This window comes from Akanthomyces muscarius, chromosome 1 (assembly GCF_028009165.1).
Source record: "Akanthomyces muscarius strain Ve6 chromosome 1, whole genome shotgun sequence".
NCBI classification, from domain to species: domain Eukaryota; kingdom Fungi; phylum Ascomycota; class Sordariomycetes; order Hypocreales; family Cordycipitaceae; genus Akanthomyces; species Akanthomyces muscarius.
The window spans coordinates 4,398,649-4,413,016 of NC_079241.1; the positions used below are offsets into that span (position 1 = coordinate 4,398,649).

At 55.0% G+C, this 14,368-nt stretch overlaps 8 protein-coding genes across 8 annotated transcripts; 4 read left to right on the plus strand and 4 right to left on the minus strand.

Moving 5' to 3' along the window:
* Positions 1-475: 475 nt before the first annotated feature.
* On the plus strand, positions 476-1,377 carry LMH87_006497 (uncharacterized protein; the record flags this gene model as incomplete). Its single annotated transcript, XM_056204395.1, has 2 exons — positions 476-694; positions 748-1,377. 2 exons carry the CDS (start codon positions 476-478, stop codon positions 1,375-1,377), a joined length of 849 nt encoding a protein of 282 aa, XP_056059757.1.
* Positions 1,378-2,192: 815 nt separating this feature from the next.
* LMH87_006498 (uncharacterized protein) lies at positions 2,193-2,734 on the plus strand (the record flags this gene model as incomplete). The annotated part of the gene is made up of 3 exons (XM_056204396.1): positions 2,193-2,292; positions 2,424-2,622; positions 2,689-2,734. The coding sequence occupies 3 exons, from the start codon at positions 2,193-2,195 to the stop codon at positions 2,732-2,734; spliced, it is 345 nt and encodes a 114-aa protein (XP_056059758.1).
* A 322-nt stretch (positions 2,735-3,056) lies between these two features.
* Positions 3,057-4,559, minus strand: LMH87_006499 (uncharacterized protein; the record flags this gene model as incomplete). The annotated part of the gene is made up of 1 exon (XM_056204397.1): positions 3,057-4,559. The coding sequence occupies one exon, from the start codon at positions 4,557-4,559 to the stop codon at positions 3,057-3,059; it is 1,503 nt and encodes a 500-aa protein (XP_056059759.1).
* A 583-nt stretch (positions 4,560-5,142) lies between these two features.
* Positions 5,143-8,327, plus strand: LMH87_006500 (uncharacterized protein; the record flags this gene model as incomplete). The annotated part of the gene is made up of 2 exons (XM_056204398.1): positions 5,143-5,313; positions 5,382-8,327. 2 exons carry the CDS (start codon positions 5,143-5,145, stop codon positions 8,325-8,327), a joined length of 3,117 nt encoding a protein of 1,038 aa, XP_056059760.1.
* Positions 8,328-8,517: 190 nt separating this feature from the next.
* Positions 8,518-9,779, minus strand: LMH87_006501 (uncharacterized protein; the record flags this gene model as incomplete). Its single annotated transcript, XM_056204399.1, has 4 exons — positions 8,518-9,047; positions 9,125-9,439; positions 9,508-9,643; positions 9,747-9,779. The coding sequence occupies 4 exons, from the start codon at positions 9,777-9,779 to the stop codon at positions 8,518-8,520; spliced, it is 1,014 nt and encodes a 337-aa protein (XP_056059761.1).
* Positions 9,780-10,557: 778 nt separating this feature from the next.
* On the plus strand, positions 10,558-11,088 carry LMH87_006502 (uncharacterized protein; the record flags this gene model as incomplete). The annotated part of the gene is made up of 1 exon (XM_056204402.1): positions 10,558-11,088. The coding sequence occupies one exon, from the start codon at positions 10,558-10,560 to the stop codon at positions 11,086-11,088; it is 531 nt and encodes a 176-aa protein (XP_056059762.1).
* Positions 11,089-11,233: 145 nt separating this feature from the next.
* LMH87_006503 (uncharacterized protein) lies at positions 11,234-12,100 on the minus strand (the record flags this gene model as incomplete). Its single annotated transcript, XM_056204403.1, has 2 exons — positions 11,234-11,336; positions 11,400-12,100. 2 exons carry the CDS (start codon positions 12,098-12,100, stop codon positions 11,234-11,236), a joined length of 804 nt encoding a protein of 267 aa, XP_056059763.1.
* A 573-nt stretch (positions 12,101-12,673) lies between these two features.
* LMH87_006504 (uncharacterized protein) lies at positions 12,674-14,052 on the minus strand (the record flags this gene model as incomplete). The annotated part of the gene is made up of 3 exons (XM_056204404.1): positions 12,674-12,894; positions 13,024-13,540; positions 13,618-14,052. 3 exons carry the CDS (start codon positions 14,050-14,052, stop codon positions 12,674-12,676), a joined length of 1,173 nt encoding a protein of 390 aa, XP_056059764.1.
* Positions 14,053-14,368: the final 316 nt, after the last annotated feature.

Here is a 14,368-nt window from a genome sequence, read left to right on the forward strand (position 1 = left end):
AAAGATGCCAGGGCAACAGGGTAAATTTTACACACTATATACACTTAAGGCTACAAAGTACGAAGGAGATTAAATAGATACACTGAAGGGGCATGAGATATACTCCAGGCTTCGAAGGAAACTGATTTTGGCATGCAGTGTTGTTGATGGCCTGCGACGTGCACCAGTAGTTGGAGAGGATTGCATTCCGCTGAATTGTTTGGCTTCTGGTCTGTATCCAGCGCAAATTGCACAGAAATAAGAATGTTTGCTTTTTCATTCTGTTCATTTGTGCCGCATATCACTTCAAACCACCTAATTTTCAATACTGCATTATCAGACAACTTGAAGCTTTTGCCTGGTCCATTTCCTGCATGGGTCAGTAGGTAACGCTCTGGGGTGCCCCGCTGTGGAAGGTCCGGTGGCGACCAGGACCTGGGCGGCGCAAATCATCCAGCTTCTTCACCAGCTTCTGCGACTCGTCACATTGAATCGCATGCCGTCAGACAACATGACCGACTCAGAGACGCCAAAAGGGCCGCCTCCGGGCTACGACGAAGCCGCCGCAGAACACACTGCTGGCAGCCGCCCTGCCCCTCCGCCTGGACTGCGCCGGGGCCCAGCGCCGCTCGACATTCCCATCATCAAACACCTCAACGCGAAGCGAGTCATCCTGGCTTCTGCCTCGCCCCGCAGAAAGGCGCTTCTGCAGCAGGTCAGTAAATGCTAGCCGCTACTGCCACGGGCGTGTCTGACAGCATACGGCAGGTTGGGCTGAGAAATCTAGAAATTACCCCCTCCACCATACCGGAAGATCTGGACAAGTCAATCTACGGTCCCTGGGAATACGTCTCCGAAACTGGCCGTCGCAAGGCCCTCAATGTCTACCAAAAATCGCTAGAGACGCATCTCAACTCTATTCCCGACCCGGACCTCGTCATTTCCGCCGACACTGTCATCGTGACCCGCGAGGGCCGTATTCTGGAGAAACCCCGAAACGAAGCCGACCATATTGCCATGCTCAAGCTCCTGCGCGACACCCGAATGCATCGCGTCTTGACGTCTGTGACTACAATTGCTCCCCGAGAAGATGCGCGCCACCCGGGCTACGCCATGTCGACACAAACGGTAGAGACCAAGGTCTACTTTCACAGCGACGAGGGCGGTCTGCCGGATGATGTCATTACGGCGTATGTTAAGACGCGCGAAGGCGTCGATAAGGCCGGCGGATATGGTATTCAGGGCATCGGTGGACTGCTCCTGATTGAAAAGATTGAAGGTAGCATGGACAACGTCATTGGCTTGCCGGTGCAGAAGACGCTGCAGCTGGCGGAAAAGGTCATCTTCCGCCAGGAAGAAGTAGATTTTGAGGGTGAAGAAGAAGAATCGGATGGGTAAGGCTCAAAAGTAACTAGATTTCTTTCATGTGAGGTCAGCTCTCGCAGAGCGCCGACTTATTAGTCGGCATGTCTGTGACACTTAGACAGGTGGTCTCGAGTGCCACTAATACGGAAATGTAAAATGAGCAAAGGGACACTTTGCCTCCTACATTGTACAAGCCCTGTGGTGCACCAGACAGGTATTCTCATTTCATCTCGTGCTATTGCCACCTGACACAGCGAACGTTTCTAATTATGCAATGGCGTAAGCACCTGTCTGTTGCGAGCACTGTTCCTCGGATGTAATCAAGCTTTCGGCAGGCTTATACGCCACCTCTGCCGACAGGCCAACTGGCCTGAGAGTGACTAGCATCTTTGTTCACACCCGATTGGCCTATTGCGATTTCATGCGCTGCAGGATCGTCCTGTCCCTCGGCTGTCGTACAGTTCGAGGGGCACTAGGCTCGGATTGGCTTACCGCAAACCAGCGCCCGCGCCGTCTGCGTCATGCCACTCCCAGCGAATCTGGGGCAAGACCCCTGCCAGAAATGCGTACAGGCGAAGTAAATAGTGGAATTCAGGTGGCTCACCCCTTGCGGCCGCTGCAAGCCTCGAGCGCCGGCCGTGTGGTGCCGCAATGTGGTGCCGCACAAGGTGGTGCACTGGCACTGGGCATGTGATTGATCCCCCACCAAAGGCGTACCCCAAGACGGCGACTCGTCCTGGCCGATTTAACCTCCAGACCGTCCCGGCGGTGCCTAGGTATTTACCTTTCTGTCCCGCAGTTTCCGTCCAGGCACCTTGTCCTACAATATTCTTCCTTTTTGATACATCATGTCATCGTCGCCAAACAACACAGCCGACGCCAACGGCAATGGCGACGAGAAACCTCGTCTTACCGAGGAGGAGAAGAAGCAGAACCACATTGCCTCTGGTAAGTTGTCAGCGTGTGCGCCGGACTGGCGTCTCTCTCTCCGCCACTGCCGCCACCGCCGCACGCCGGACCGCCGCACAGCGCGACTGGTCTAATGCCTTGGAGGACACGCGGCTGACCCTTGCACACAGAGCAAAAGCGCAGACAGGCCATTCGCGAAGGCTTCGACCGACTGACCGAGCTGGTGCCCGGCCTCGAAGGACAGGGTCGATCCGAAGGCCTCGTGCTGAAGAAGACGGTCGAGTACATGCGTCAGCAGCTGGACGAGCGCCAGTCCATGATTGAGCGCGTCGAGCAGACGGGCGGCGCCGTGGACCCCGAGCTCAAGTCGTAAGTTGCGCCTCACGCGCGCGTGCCTGAAAACCGGCAACGGGCTGACAAGTCTCCCTCTCGCAGGTCGGCCTTTGCCCATCCCCACAATCGCGGCCGAGCCGAAAGATGAAGATTGTGCCTGGTGCACATAATCAAGAAATAGACGAGACATACTTTTTTCTGCCGGCGACGGCGTGCGCAAGCGTGGCGCCGAACCTGCCGGGTTGCAGCGCTGCAAGGAACTGGATCGCGAAGATGGCAGCCATTGCCGCCGCGAAAAACCCCATCCCGGCGCCGCGGCGAGTGCGCCGCTTACGCAAACCCAGCATCCGAACTTGCCTTTAAATGCTGAGCATATATGGAAAGACCCAAAAGAGAAGCTTGATCAAGACTTGCTGCTGTCTGGGGAGCAGGCTCACATTGTATTACTGTACAAGTGGACTAATATTACACTATTCAAAACGGTCCACCATCTGCATCATTCTATCTCTCATCTCGCCAGGTGATATACGCTCTTTGCCGAGACTGACTTGCTTGTTTTGCACATCTGCATCGCCAACAACGAGGATCTGGCTGTAGCCATTATTGCGCGCCTCTCTTATCTTTGCGCCCAGTGACCTAGCGGTGGTGTCCATGTCCACTGAGAGACCTGTTTGTCCTGACAAGGCGATACCAGCGTCTGGCGCCGGAGGCTCATCACCAGTGTATGACTTTGGGAGGTTGCCTAACAAGACGTCACGGACCTTTTCTGCCCAGCCCACAACGGGATCAGTTGTGTTGACGGTGAGAATAATGGCTTGCTTCGGATTAAGCCAAAATGGCCATTTGCCGTTGTAGTTTTCAATGAGAAGGGCCATAAGACGCTCCACAGAACCGAGCACGGCGCGGTGAATCATGACTGGCCGAACAGGGCCATACTCTGCCAGCAGAGCAGGATCTTCTGTGGTTTCGCCGCGGGCCTCGTATTCGGGAGCGGGTGCCTGGTATTCTAGCTCGAATCGCTTCGGCAGCTGGAAGTCGAGCTGAACCGTGGCGGTTTGGTGTTCCTTCCCGTCCGAGTCCTTGAGTACAATATCAATCTTCGGCCCGTAAAAGGCGCCATCGCCTTCGTTGACGCTCCACGGCATGCCTGACTTGTCAAGGGCGCGGCGAAGACGATCTTCGGCTCTGTTCCATTCGTCTTCCGTCCCGATAAAGTGGTCCTTTGGCCTCGTAGACAGCGCCAACCGATAGCTCACACCAAATTTCAGGGTGGTATAGACAACCTTGACAAAGTCGAGCGTCTTCTTGATCTCGTCCTCCACTTGGCTGGGGCGGCAAAAGATGTGGCCGTCGTCCTGGTGGAAGCGGCGTACTCTCGTGAGCCCAGAGAGCGCGCCTGATATTTCGTTTCGGTGGAGAGGGCTGAAGTCGGCGTACCGTACTGGCAAGTCCCGATAGCTGTGCAGTTTCGACGCGAAGATGAGGCAATGGCCAGGACAATTCATGGGCTTGAGACCGTATTCGCTGTCGTCCTCGTCTTCGACCATGGCTCTTTTGTTTGCTTCTGTGCTGCAGCAATCCTCTGAATGCTCGAGCGCCGCTGCTCGCTTGTTTCCAATGACTGTGTACATGTCATCCGCATAGTTCTCGAGATGGCCAGACTTGGCCCATAACGACTTTTTGTATATCGTTGGGGTAATAACTTCCTCGAAGCCGTATCGCACGTATTGCTTTCGGAGGAAATCTACGAGTCGATTGAATATGCGCGCTCCATTGGGGAGAAAGATTGGCGAGCCGGGGCTGAAGACAGATGTGATGAAGAGCTCTTGCTGGTGGCCCAGCTTCCGGTGGTCAGGAGGCTCGCGCTTCTCTGGCTTCTGCGAGTAGAGCCGGTGCGGCAGACATTTCGGGCATATCCATTGAGGTTGTATGGCAAGCAAGGCGAGTCGCCTTGTAGCCTGCGAGCGCAACATGCGAGCGTTGGTGAGCAATTGACTTGTTTGGTGGAAGCTGGCAGGCCGGAGATGCGAATTCAAAACTTAAGCATGGCTTGTCTGTCGGAAATTTTAGAGTGCTTTAGTGCCTGTAAGCATGTGCCTACAGGCAGCTGCCGGCCCACTGTGGTAAAGGCTGTTGTAGGGGTCCAGAGAAGCTTGACTGGGGCCTAGATTGGTGTATGAAAAGCACAAGAGGTGTGAAAGAGCAAGGATTATATTGAGGCTTCTCGTGATATTCAACCTTCAAAATTAACAAGTCCTCATGAATTCAATGGAGATTTTCGAAAAACAAAAACTGAAATTTGCCATCAACCCTTCTACCGGCTGCATGGTAATTACCCCCGTTGCATGCCAAAAGGCCTGGGATTGTTTGGCGCGCTGCTAGGTAGCGAGGCACAGCTGCAGTAATAGTAAGGCGGGGTTGTCACCTTGCGCCTAACCAAGTACACCCCCACCAGAGAAACTTCCTCCATGTTCACCAGCATCGTCCCGCCGCGCCAACTGTATCTGCGGTGACCTTGACGAGCTTTACATATCTTCCAGGTGCAGGCCTCCCGCCATGAGCTTCTCTATTGAAGTGCCTGGCGAGGCCAACCCACTGAGCTTCGAAACCCTTTGTCGCGCTCTCCTGGCAGCATCCTCGACGGACTATGCACAACGGCAAGCTGCAGGACAGCAGCTCCTAGCCTGGGGGGAGCAGGGGCAGCAAGGCTACTACTTGGGACTTCAGGTATGGTGTCGACATGATAAACAGATATGGCAAATCTTTGAGCTTTGAAGCCACTAACAAGTTAACAGACTGCTTTCCTCGACCGGTCTCTCCCCCTCGAAGCTCGCTTCCTCGCCATCATCCAGCTGAAGAATGGCATTGACCGATTCTGGAGATTGTATGCCCTGACCAAGAACGGCATAAAAGCAGATGAAAAGGCCGCCATTCGCTCTCGCTTATTTCAAGGCACTGTCGACGAGCCGGAGCGCAAATTAGCCATGCACAACGCTCTGGTCATTGCCAAGATTGTCCGCATCGACTACCCGACGGACTGGCCGGATGCCCTCGCTAGTATAATTTCTTTGCTGCGCTCATCCAAAGACGGCAACCAGCATCACCTGCATGGCGCTCTGGAGATTCTTCTTCGAGTAGTAAAAGAGCTTGGCACCGCGCGCTTGCGCAAATCTCAGACCGCTCTTCAGTCCGTCACGCCCGAAATCGTCTATGTCTTGTCCGAAATCTATGCTGAGAAATCCAATATATGGGTTTCATATCTCTCTTCTGGGCAAGGTAGCGAAGAAGAAGCAACTATTGCTATGCGAAACAGCCTATCTGCACTTCGAACTCTCCGTCGCCTCGTCGTCGTCGGCTACGACCGGCCGCATAGTGATTCCACTGTCGAGCAGTTCTGGATGCTCTCCCAGAACCAGTTCGGGCAGCTTCTTAATTTTGTTCACGACAACAATACGCCGAATGAAATGGTTGGCAAGCACCTTCTTCAATTTACAAAGCTACACATCGACATGGCTGAACAACACGCCGCCAGTTTTGCTTTTTTGCCCAATTCTCTGCCCCTTGTCCGTGCGTACTGGGATCTGATTATGAAGTTTGCTGAGGTCTTTGATAAATCTGGCGGTATTCGTCAAAGCCAAAATGATACGAGGGCCAAGGCTGAGGGCCCCCTTCTCGAAAGGCTTGCGCTCAAGGGTCTTTTACTGTTACGTGGATGCGTAAGGGCTGCTTTCCAACCCACGCAGACTTTCAAATATCGCACGCCAGAGGTCAAAGAAGAGCAAAACCGTGCGCGCGATATCATCAAAACTGAGTTGCTGAAGGAGGAGCTGGTGGTTCAGATTGTCAACGCCATCATCAGCCACCTGTTCCTGTTTCGCAAATCTGACCTTGAATCCTGGGACGAGGACCCTGAAGAGTGGGAGCAGCAGGAACAGAGCGAGGGTAATGCCTACGAGTGGGAGGTGCGCCCGTGTGCGGAAAAGCTCTTCCTGGATCTTCTCACAAACTATAAGCAGCTCCTCATTCCTCCCCTGTTGCAATATTTCCAAAATGCGCAAAACCCGGAGGCAGATATTGCCACCAAAGAGGCTATTTATACCGCCATGGGGTTGTCAGCCGCCCACATTTTCAATTCCTTCGACTTTGAGACGGTCTTATCCTCAACTCTAATAAGTGATGCACAGCAAACAGGCGGCCTGTTCAGGGTCCTCAGGCGACGAATTGCCATTTTGATCAGTCAATGGGCGCCTGTCAAACTCTCAGACCAGAGCAGGCCAGTCGTGTATCAAATCTTCCGTCATTTCCTGAATCCCGAAGATGAGACAAACGACATAGTTGTGCGCATTACTGCTGCTCGGCAGCTTCGCTGGATCGCCGATGAGCTGGAGTTCAATGTCGAGGCCTTCTTGCCCTATACTGCGGATGTTCTCAGTCAACTTGTCCACCTGGTCCAGAACGTGGTGGTTGACGAAACGAAGCTCGCTATTCTAGAGTCTATTCGAATTTTGGTCATGCGCATGGAGCAACAGGTGTCACAGTTTGGGGACCAATTGATGACCGCACTCCCCAAAGTGTGGGAGAGCTCGGACACGGAAGAGTACATGATCAAGCAACATATCATTGCCATCTTTTCTGCCCTCGTAACTAGCATGGGCAATGAATCGCAGCGCTACCACAGCTTCATGATGCCTCTCCTTGGCGAAGCAGCTAGAGAAGGCTCTGACTTACACGTCCACCTCATCGACGAGTCTCTAGAGCTTTGGAACGCAATCTTGGAACAGAGTAAACCACCTCTAACCAAGGAGGTCCTCGATCTTGCAGATGCAGCTCTTCCCCTACTGGAGTATCAGCAAGAAACCGCTTCCGAAGCCCTGTCAGCCATCGAGTCCTATATCCTGGTTGCCCCTTCAGCCATGCTCGAAGGTGATATGCGCGCGGCCACGCTGACTGCGCTGTCCAACTCTCTCAACTCAAAAAGTAGAGGGCAAGTTCGTGCAGCTACTGTGTGCATCGAATACATGATTCGCGCCGCCGCGCAGCTCGGAGGATCTGACGGCATCTCTGTTGTTATTCGAGACATGGTAGACAATGGGTTCATGCGCACAGTCGTGACTAATCTTCGCGATGCTTGGGAAGCGCACCAGACAACCGGCCCGAACAGAAGGGTCAGCAAGCTAAGCACTGTGACTGAAGGAGATTACTTTGCCATTCTTGCGCGCCTGGCACTAGCCGAGCCATCACTTTTTGTACAGCTGTTGGCGTCTTTTGGACCTCTGGATGAAGTGTGGAGCTGGTTGTCCGCTGAGTGGTTCGCTTACATCAACGGCATGGACGATCTTACGCGTCAGAAGCTACATCTTCTAGGACTCACTCGTCTGCTAGAGCTGCCTTCTCCCATGCAAGAACTGGCGCTTGCAAAACTGCAAGATTATTTCGACATGTGGGCATCGGTCTTGGCGGAGCTGCAGGACGGCGTCCCCAACGGCCAAGACATGTTGATTGGAGATCTCGGAGACGTAGGAGAAGCAAACGAGTACGATACCCCGAAACGTATCATAGAGCGGCAGATGGTGGCCTGTGATCCTGTGCGCACCATCCAAGCGTCCGCCTTTGTTCGAGAGAGACTGCAAGATATCGTCAGCCGTGTAGGCGGCGAGTCTGCATTCCAGGAGCAGTGGGCTGCCAACGTGGACCAAGACATCATTGCCAAGTTCCAGGCTATGGCGGGTCTAGGTCAATGAGAGCGGAGGGTGAGCATCTAATGATTGAACGGAGTCGCGTTTTGATATATGCGAGGGATACACGACTAGATGAACAAACTGCCATCAAAATAAACCATTTGAAACATAGAAAGCATATTATTCCGGTCTCATTCGTCTTGGTCATTTTATTATTCACATTCCTGGGCCCCCGTTTTGTGATGCTATCCGTCTACAGCTTGCTGTCCGCCTCGGGCGCAATCTTGATAATGACCTTGCCCCAGGTATCGCGTCCGCCGAGCGCCTTGAGGCCGTCCTTGACGCGGTCGAGGCCGACAAAGGCCTCGTCGGTGTACTGCGTGCCCTTGAGCTTGCCATCGCGGACGAGGTCGAGGACGCCCTTCCAGACAACGGGCACCATCTCGGGCTGGTGCAGCGAGTGGGCGCCCCAGGCGAGACCGACGAGCGAGATGTTCTTGAGCAGGGCCTTGTTCATGGCGACCTTTTCAATCTTGCCGCCGGCGAAGCCGATGATGAGGATGCGGCCGTTCCAGGCGATGCACTTGGTCGACTTGTCGACGAGGCCGACGGGGTCGTAGACAATGTCGACGCCCTTTTCATCGGGCGTCAGCTCCTTGACCTGCGCGGGCCAGTTGGGGTCGTTGTACGAGATGACATGGTCGGCGCCAAACTTTTTGGCGATTTCGAGCTTGCGCGGCGTGGAGGCGGTGGCGATGACGGTGGCGCCAAACGCTTTGGCGACTGGTTCGGTTCGTCCCGTGTTAGCAGCGGTGGACTTTTGTGCAGACCGGAAGGGAAGAAAAGAAGGAGGTACTGACTCTGAACCGCAGCTATACCAACACCGCCAGCGGCGGCGTGGACGAGAACCCAGTCGCCCTTCTTGATGCCGGCGCGCTGGACGAGACCGCTGTAGCTTGTCGGCGCCGTGACGAACAGGCCCGCGGCGTCCTGGAAGGACCAGCCCTCGGGGACGGGCAGGATGGTCTGCTCGGCGGCGTGCACGTACTCGGCGTACGCGCCCTGCGAGGCGCCAAAGACGCGGGTGCCGACGGGGTAGAGGGGCTTGGTCTCGGGGTCCTTGGGGACGGCGACGACGACACCGGAGAACTCGACGCCGGCGGTCCAGGGAAACGCTGTGCGCGGTCATGTCAGATGGGGGGGCGGCGGCAGCAAGAGTACATTGGGAGGGGGGTTCACGCACGAGGTTGATGTTGGTATTTGCCCTGGATCTGGAGAATATCGAAAAAGTTGGCCGCGGCGGCGTGCACCTTGATTGTGTACTCGGCGTCTTCATTCTCGAGGTCGGGCAGGTCGACGACCTTGAGCTCCTCGGGGCCCTGACGCAATCGAATTCAGGATGGAGTCAGCAAATGCACCATTGCCAAGTACGGGAATTTCTTGCGCCCCATCAATGCTGCTTGGTCGTGGACAAGTTCTCACCTTGACGTATTCCGTAATCTGGATGCCCTTCATAATGTCCGATTGGTCGCGCCTCTTTTTGTCTGTTGACGCAATTCTAAACTGGGACGAACCGAGTGCTTGTCCGATGATGATGACGACGATGGTGATGATGATGGTGTGGCAAAGAATTCAGCTACACGATAGAAAAAGTCAAAGATGTGAAAATGCAATGAGTGAGTGAGAGTGCAAGCTCATAAGCTCCCCCAGAGCGGAGTTTATATCGCTTGTGGCATCATCCCCGGGCCCTGCCAATCTAGCGGCCCCGCGGAGCTGGTGCCGAGGTCCAGAGCGGCCTTGGTCCGGGGAAATATGGGTAGCTTCACCGGAGATTGGCACGGCCGGCGGCCTGCTCTTTATTACGGTTCAAGTAATTCAAGTATAAAATTAGTCTGCAATATTTCCAGGTGGTTTATTATACCAGATTAAAACGAGTGGTTCGTGAACATCTATGTGTCCCTTCACTTGGCCGAAGCTCCTGCTCGGCCTGAACCGACCAGTGCTTACACGCTACTAATTACACGAGTACTGGCAATGTTTGGCGCGAAAGTGATTTCTATTTGCTTCTTTTTCTCGCTTTCCTTTTCAATGATTACCCAGGTCTTCCAGAAAAGATGAAATCGAATTATGCGTCTAACTTTGTAACATTTACGCCACAATGAGCGCAAGTGCAGCGCCACCACTTGAATATAAAATTTACCGATATGCCTGCGCGCGTCTTTCCTCCCAACTATGATAGTGATGGCATCTCAATATCCTCTATTTCGCATTCAGCTACTCACAGGGTAGCAATATGGCTGGAAAACGAGGCAAAAAGACGGCCAACAGCAGCAGTCCTCAACCAGCCAGCACATCCCAATCCACCGCTATTCTCGTGCAATCAACCTCAGGAGCAGCCTCGAACCCAATCCTCGGATACAAACTCCGTGTTCTCATTCACGATCTTCTTCACGTCACAAAGGATCCGGCCGCTGCACACCGTCTCAACAGCACCACGGACGAGTACTACATCAGCGCACCCTACTTTACTCCTGAAGAGGCAGCCACGATGCAAAACGTGACGCTGGACAGTCTACCCAATCTCGACCACGTTCCTGGCCGCGGCGATCAGGATCTTTCTGCGGCCGACTTGGTCTCCAAACCAGTTCACGAAGCACTGGGTATACTTTTGTCGGGGTTCCTCGACAAGCGTCGCGCAAGCGGCGATGCGCGCCCTTGCGGGCCACACCATCTCGCGCCTTTATATGCAGCTTTGTTCAGTGTTGAGTTGTCGGAGCTACAAGATGCAAAGTTTTTGGGTCGCCTGAGAAGGAACGGGCTATGATGCCACTTTCTCAAAAGATGGCAGATGCTGGTTTGTCAAACGCTCGAGGGTCCGTTCAAAGACTGTTATACAAGAGTTTATTTTTCCCGAGATAAGCACATGTATTTCCAAAAGAAAATCACGTATTTTGTTTAAATGTAACAACTCATTTCCACTTCTCGTAATCGGGAAAATACGTATCGTGTATCCTCTCCGCATACTCAATCACATGCGGCAACTTGCTCACAATCGCCTGCGTAACCGGCGCCCTATCAAGAAAACCATTAGCCACAACTCATCACACATCACACACTTCAGTATTCAAAACTTACGCTGTGCTGACCAGCCCGCCGATGATGAACCCAAAAAGCGTAGCGTCCGCCTCGCTCGGCTCCTCTTCCCCCAGCACCCAAAACGGCGCATCATCGCCTCCTGTCGTCCGCTTCTTCTTGGCCTCGGCCAGCAGCGCCTCCACGCCCTCCCATACCTCCTCCTTAAACATCAGCACCTCGTCGTCGCTCAGCCGCCCCGTGCCCTGCCCGTGGAGCGTCCGCACCGTCGCCCGCTGCGCCATCCACCCGACGACCGCGCGCACCGGCCACGGCACCGCCGCGAGCATGTTTTCCACCATCTCGTCGTAGTTGTCGCACCACTTCTCGCGCGTGCCGTAAAAGTAGACGCGGTCCTCGAGGAGCGCCCGCACCGCCAGGTCCTGCGCGCGCAGCGCGCCCGTCGGCAGCGCCGCGTTGAGGTCCCGCAGGAGGCCGTTGGCCACGAGCGCGCGGATGATGAGCGCTGAGTCGCCCATGGCGCTGACGGCGTCGTCGCCGGCAGACGTCGTCTCGTGCCACTCCATGTACGGGATCTTGCCGCGGGGCGCGGACCGCGGCGAGCCGTGCCCGGAGGTGTAGCGCAGCCCGTCGAAGCGCAGCCGGGCCTCGACTTTGGTGACAAACGGCGACCAGACGTAGGTGCCTGCGTCGCCGGAGCCTCGAAAAAGCTTGAGGTCAGGTGGTAACGATGTGCGAGACATATTTTTACTGTGCTGCTTGATACGAGTGTGCCAACTGTTGTGAATATTGAGTGCGTCGAGTTTTGTCACGGCGAATGGGGAGATGTTGAATAGACGAGAACTTGCAGATTAGCGGCAGAAGGCCATCTGGCTTTATAATTTCGAGCGTGTCAGTAGAGCTGGTGGCTGTCCAGGATCAGTCTTACACTTTAGATCTTAGTGTCGGCGCAAGACTCATTCGCGGTGCGGAGTGGGGCCGACAGCACGCTTCTCGGCCTCGCCTTCACGGAGGCCCCGATTCGGACAGGTCATAGTACTCCCAAGGGGAATTGCGCAGTCATCATCAGTTTCATGAAAGCCGCTGTTGATCCAAGTGCGAGGGCTAGCACCACGAAAAGCTAATCAAGTGGTATACATGCTGTTTTGTGCCTAGGTAGAGAATAATACACGACCTTTTCCATCTCTGCCGTAGGTGTCTTCATTCATCATCCTTGCTGCATCCATGACCGTTATTCCGTCTTCTGGTATATGTATAAGAACAAAAAGCAATGCTGCCATTCACCCGCACCTATCCAGGTTTGCATTCATTCACATTCAGCCAGAAAGCAGGTACTCTATAGCTCCCTGCACGCTTCCTCCACTCCTTCGTAGCGCAGCCACGTTGCGATCAAAATCAAAGAAGCCCATGTCGTTGAGCTGTCGGAGCTGCTCTTCGTAGCGCTCCTCGGGAGGACGATTGTCGGAGGGCGCAGCTGGTGCTCCAGCATCACCGCCAGTCATGGAGCGCATGATCTGTGACATTTGCTGGAGCTGCTCTGGGGACATGTTAAAAGGACTGCCAGCGCCGGCTCCGGCTCCGGCGCCAGCTCCAGCTCCAGGGAAGAAAGCAGCGAAAGGATTTTGCGCATTGGCACCTGCACCTGCACCTGCACCTGCACCTGCACCCGTTGTTCCAGCTTCGCCTGGGCCCCCGGTCTGCGCGGCATTGCCGGGACTGGCACCATCGCCGGCACCGGTTCCTAGGCCGACGGCATTCATGCTTTGCATCATATCAGCAAAACTGGGGCCGGCGGCGCCACCAGCACCAAATGGGTTCATGAGAGGGTTCATAAAGGGGTTTTGCTGCGCTGCTCCCTGGTCCTGGGTGCCGTTGGTGCTGCCATCGGCTGGGTTTTGAGGTGTGGTGTCGGTTGCGCCGGGGGCAGGAAAGGCAGAGTCGGCTCCGCGCATGCCACGCTGCATGCGCATAGCGTTGCTGAGCATGGAAGGGTTGCTCATCATCTGTCTCATGAATGGCGAAGTGATGAGCTCGCGGGCATTGGGCATGTTGCGAAGCATGGGGTTCGAGTCGATGAGCATGTTGACAAAGTCGGGGTTGTTGAGAGCTTCGTTCATGGTCTGCTGGACATTGGGGTCAGACATCATGCGTGCCATACGTTCTTCGTCCATGGGAGGACCCATCTGGATACAACGTTAGCTGAATGACGCAATGGCAAGTAATTGCGTCTTCGGTGCGGTGCACGAGAGCCTCAACTTACGCCGCCGTCGGGACCAAACATGTCCATGCCAGGAAGGTTCACCTGGTGGCCGGCGTATCGGGCTCCGGTCAGGCCAGCAAGAGGGTTGTTGGCTGTTCCGGAGGCCATGTTTGTGGGCAGGGCCTGGGGCGTGGGAACACTAGCCGACGAGGCAGGCTGGGAGGGGTTGCTGGCGGCGCTCTTGACCATGTGGATGATGTTGTTGGTCTTGATCTTGTATGTGGCAAGTGAATCGTCGTTCTTCATGACACGGCCAGAGTAGATGAGCCGTTGGCGTTCGACGGGGATGTTCTCAAAATCGGCGCCAGCGAGCTTCGTCTTGAGGTCGAGAACAGAGGCGCTCTCGGCCATTGTGATGACGTGAGTGCTGTCGGACGAGGTCTTGACCTTGAAAGTGAGCTGGGCATCGCTGCCCGCTTCTGCGTTGTCGGCCATAGCGCGCTGCGACGACAAGGGCGAGTAAAGATGTTCGGAGTGGGTGAGGTAGGAGGGTGTTTGGGCGGCGAGTTGTTGGCTGGCGCAAGAAGAGGCGGGGTGAAGCGGGTGTGGAAGGCGAGAGAGAGCGGGTTGGCGAGCGGCGCGGGCGAGCGATGCGGGCGGGGCAGAAGCAAGAGTCAGGTCGGGCTGCTTGGCCTCTGGCGCGCTGCAGCGGCGAGTTCTAGATAGGCACAGTACGGATACCTGAGTGCTGCTAAGGTTAGCCTGTGGTAGTTTACTAGGTTTGGGTGGTTGGCGGTGGCCAAGTGGCTTA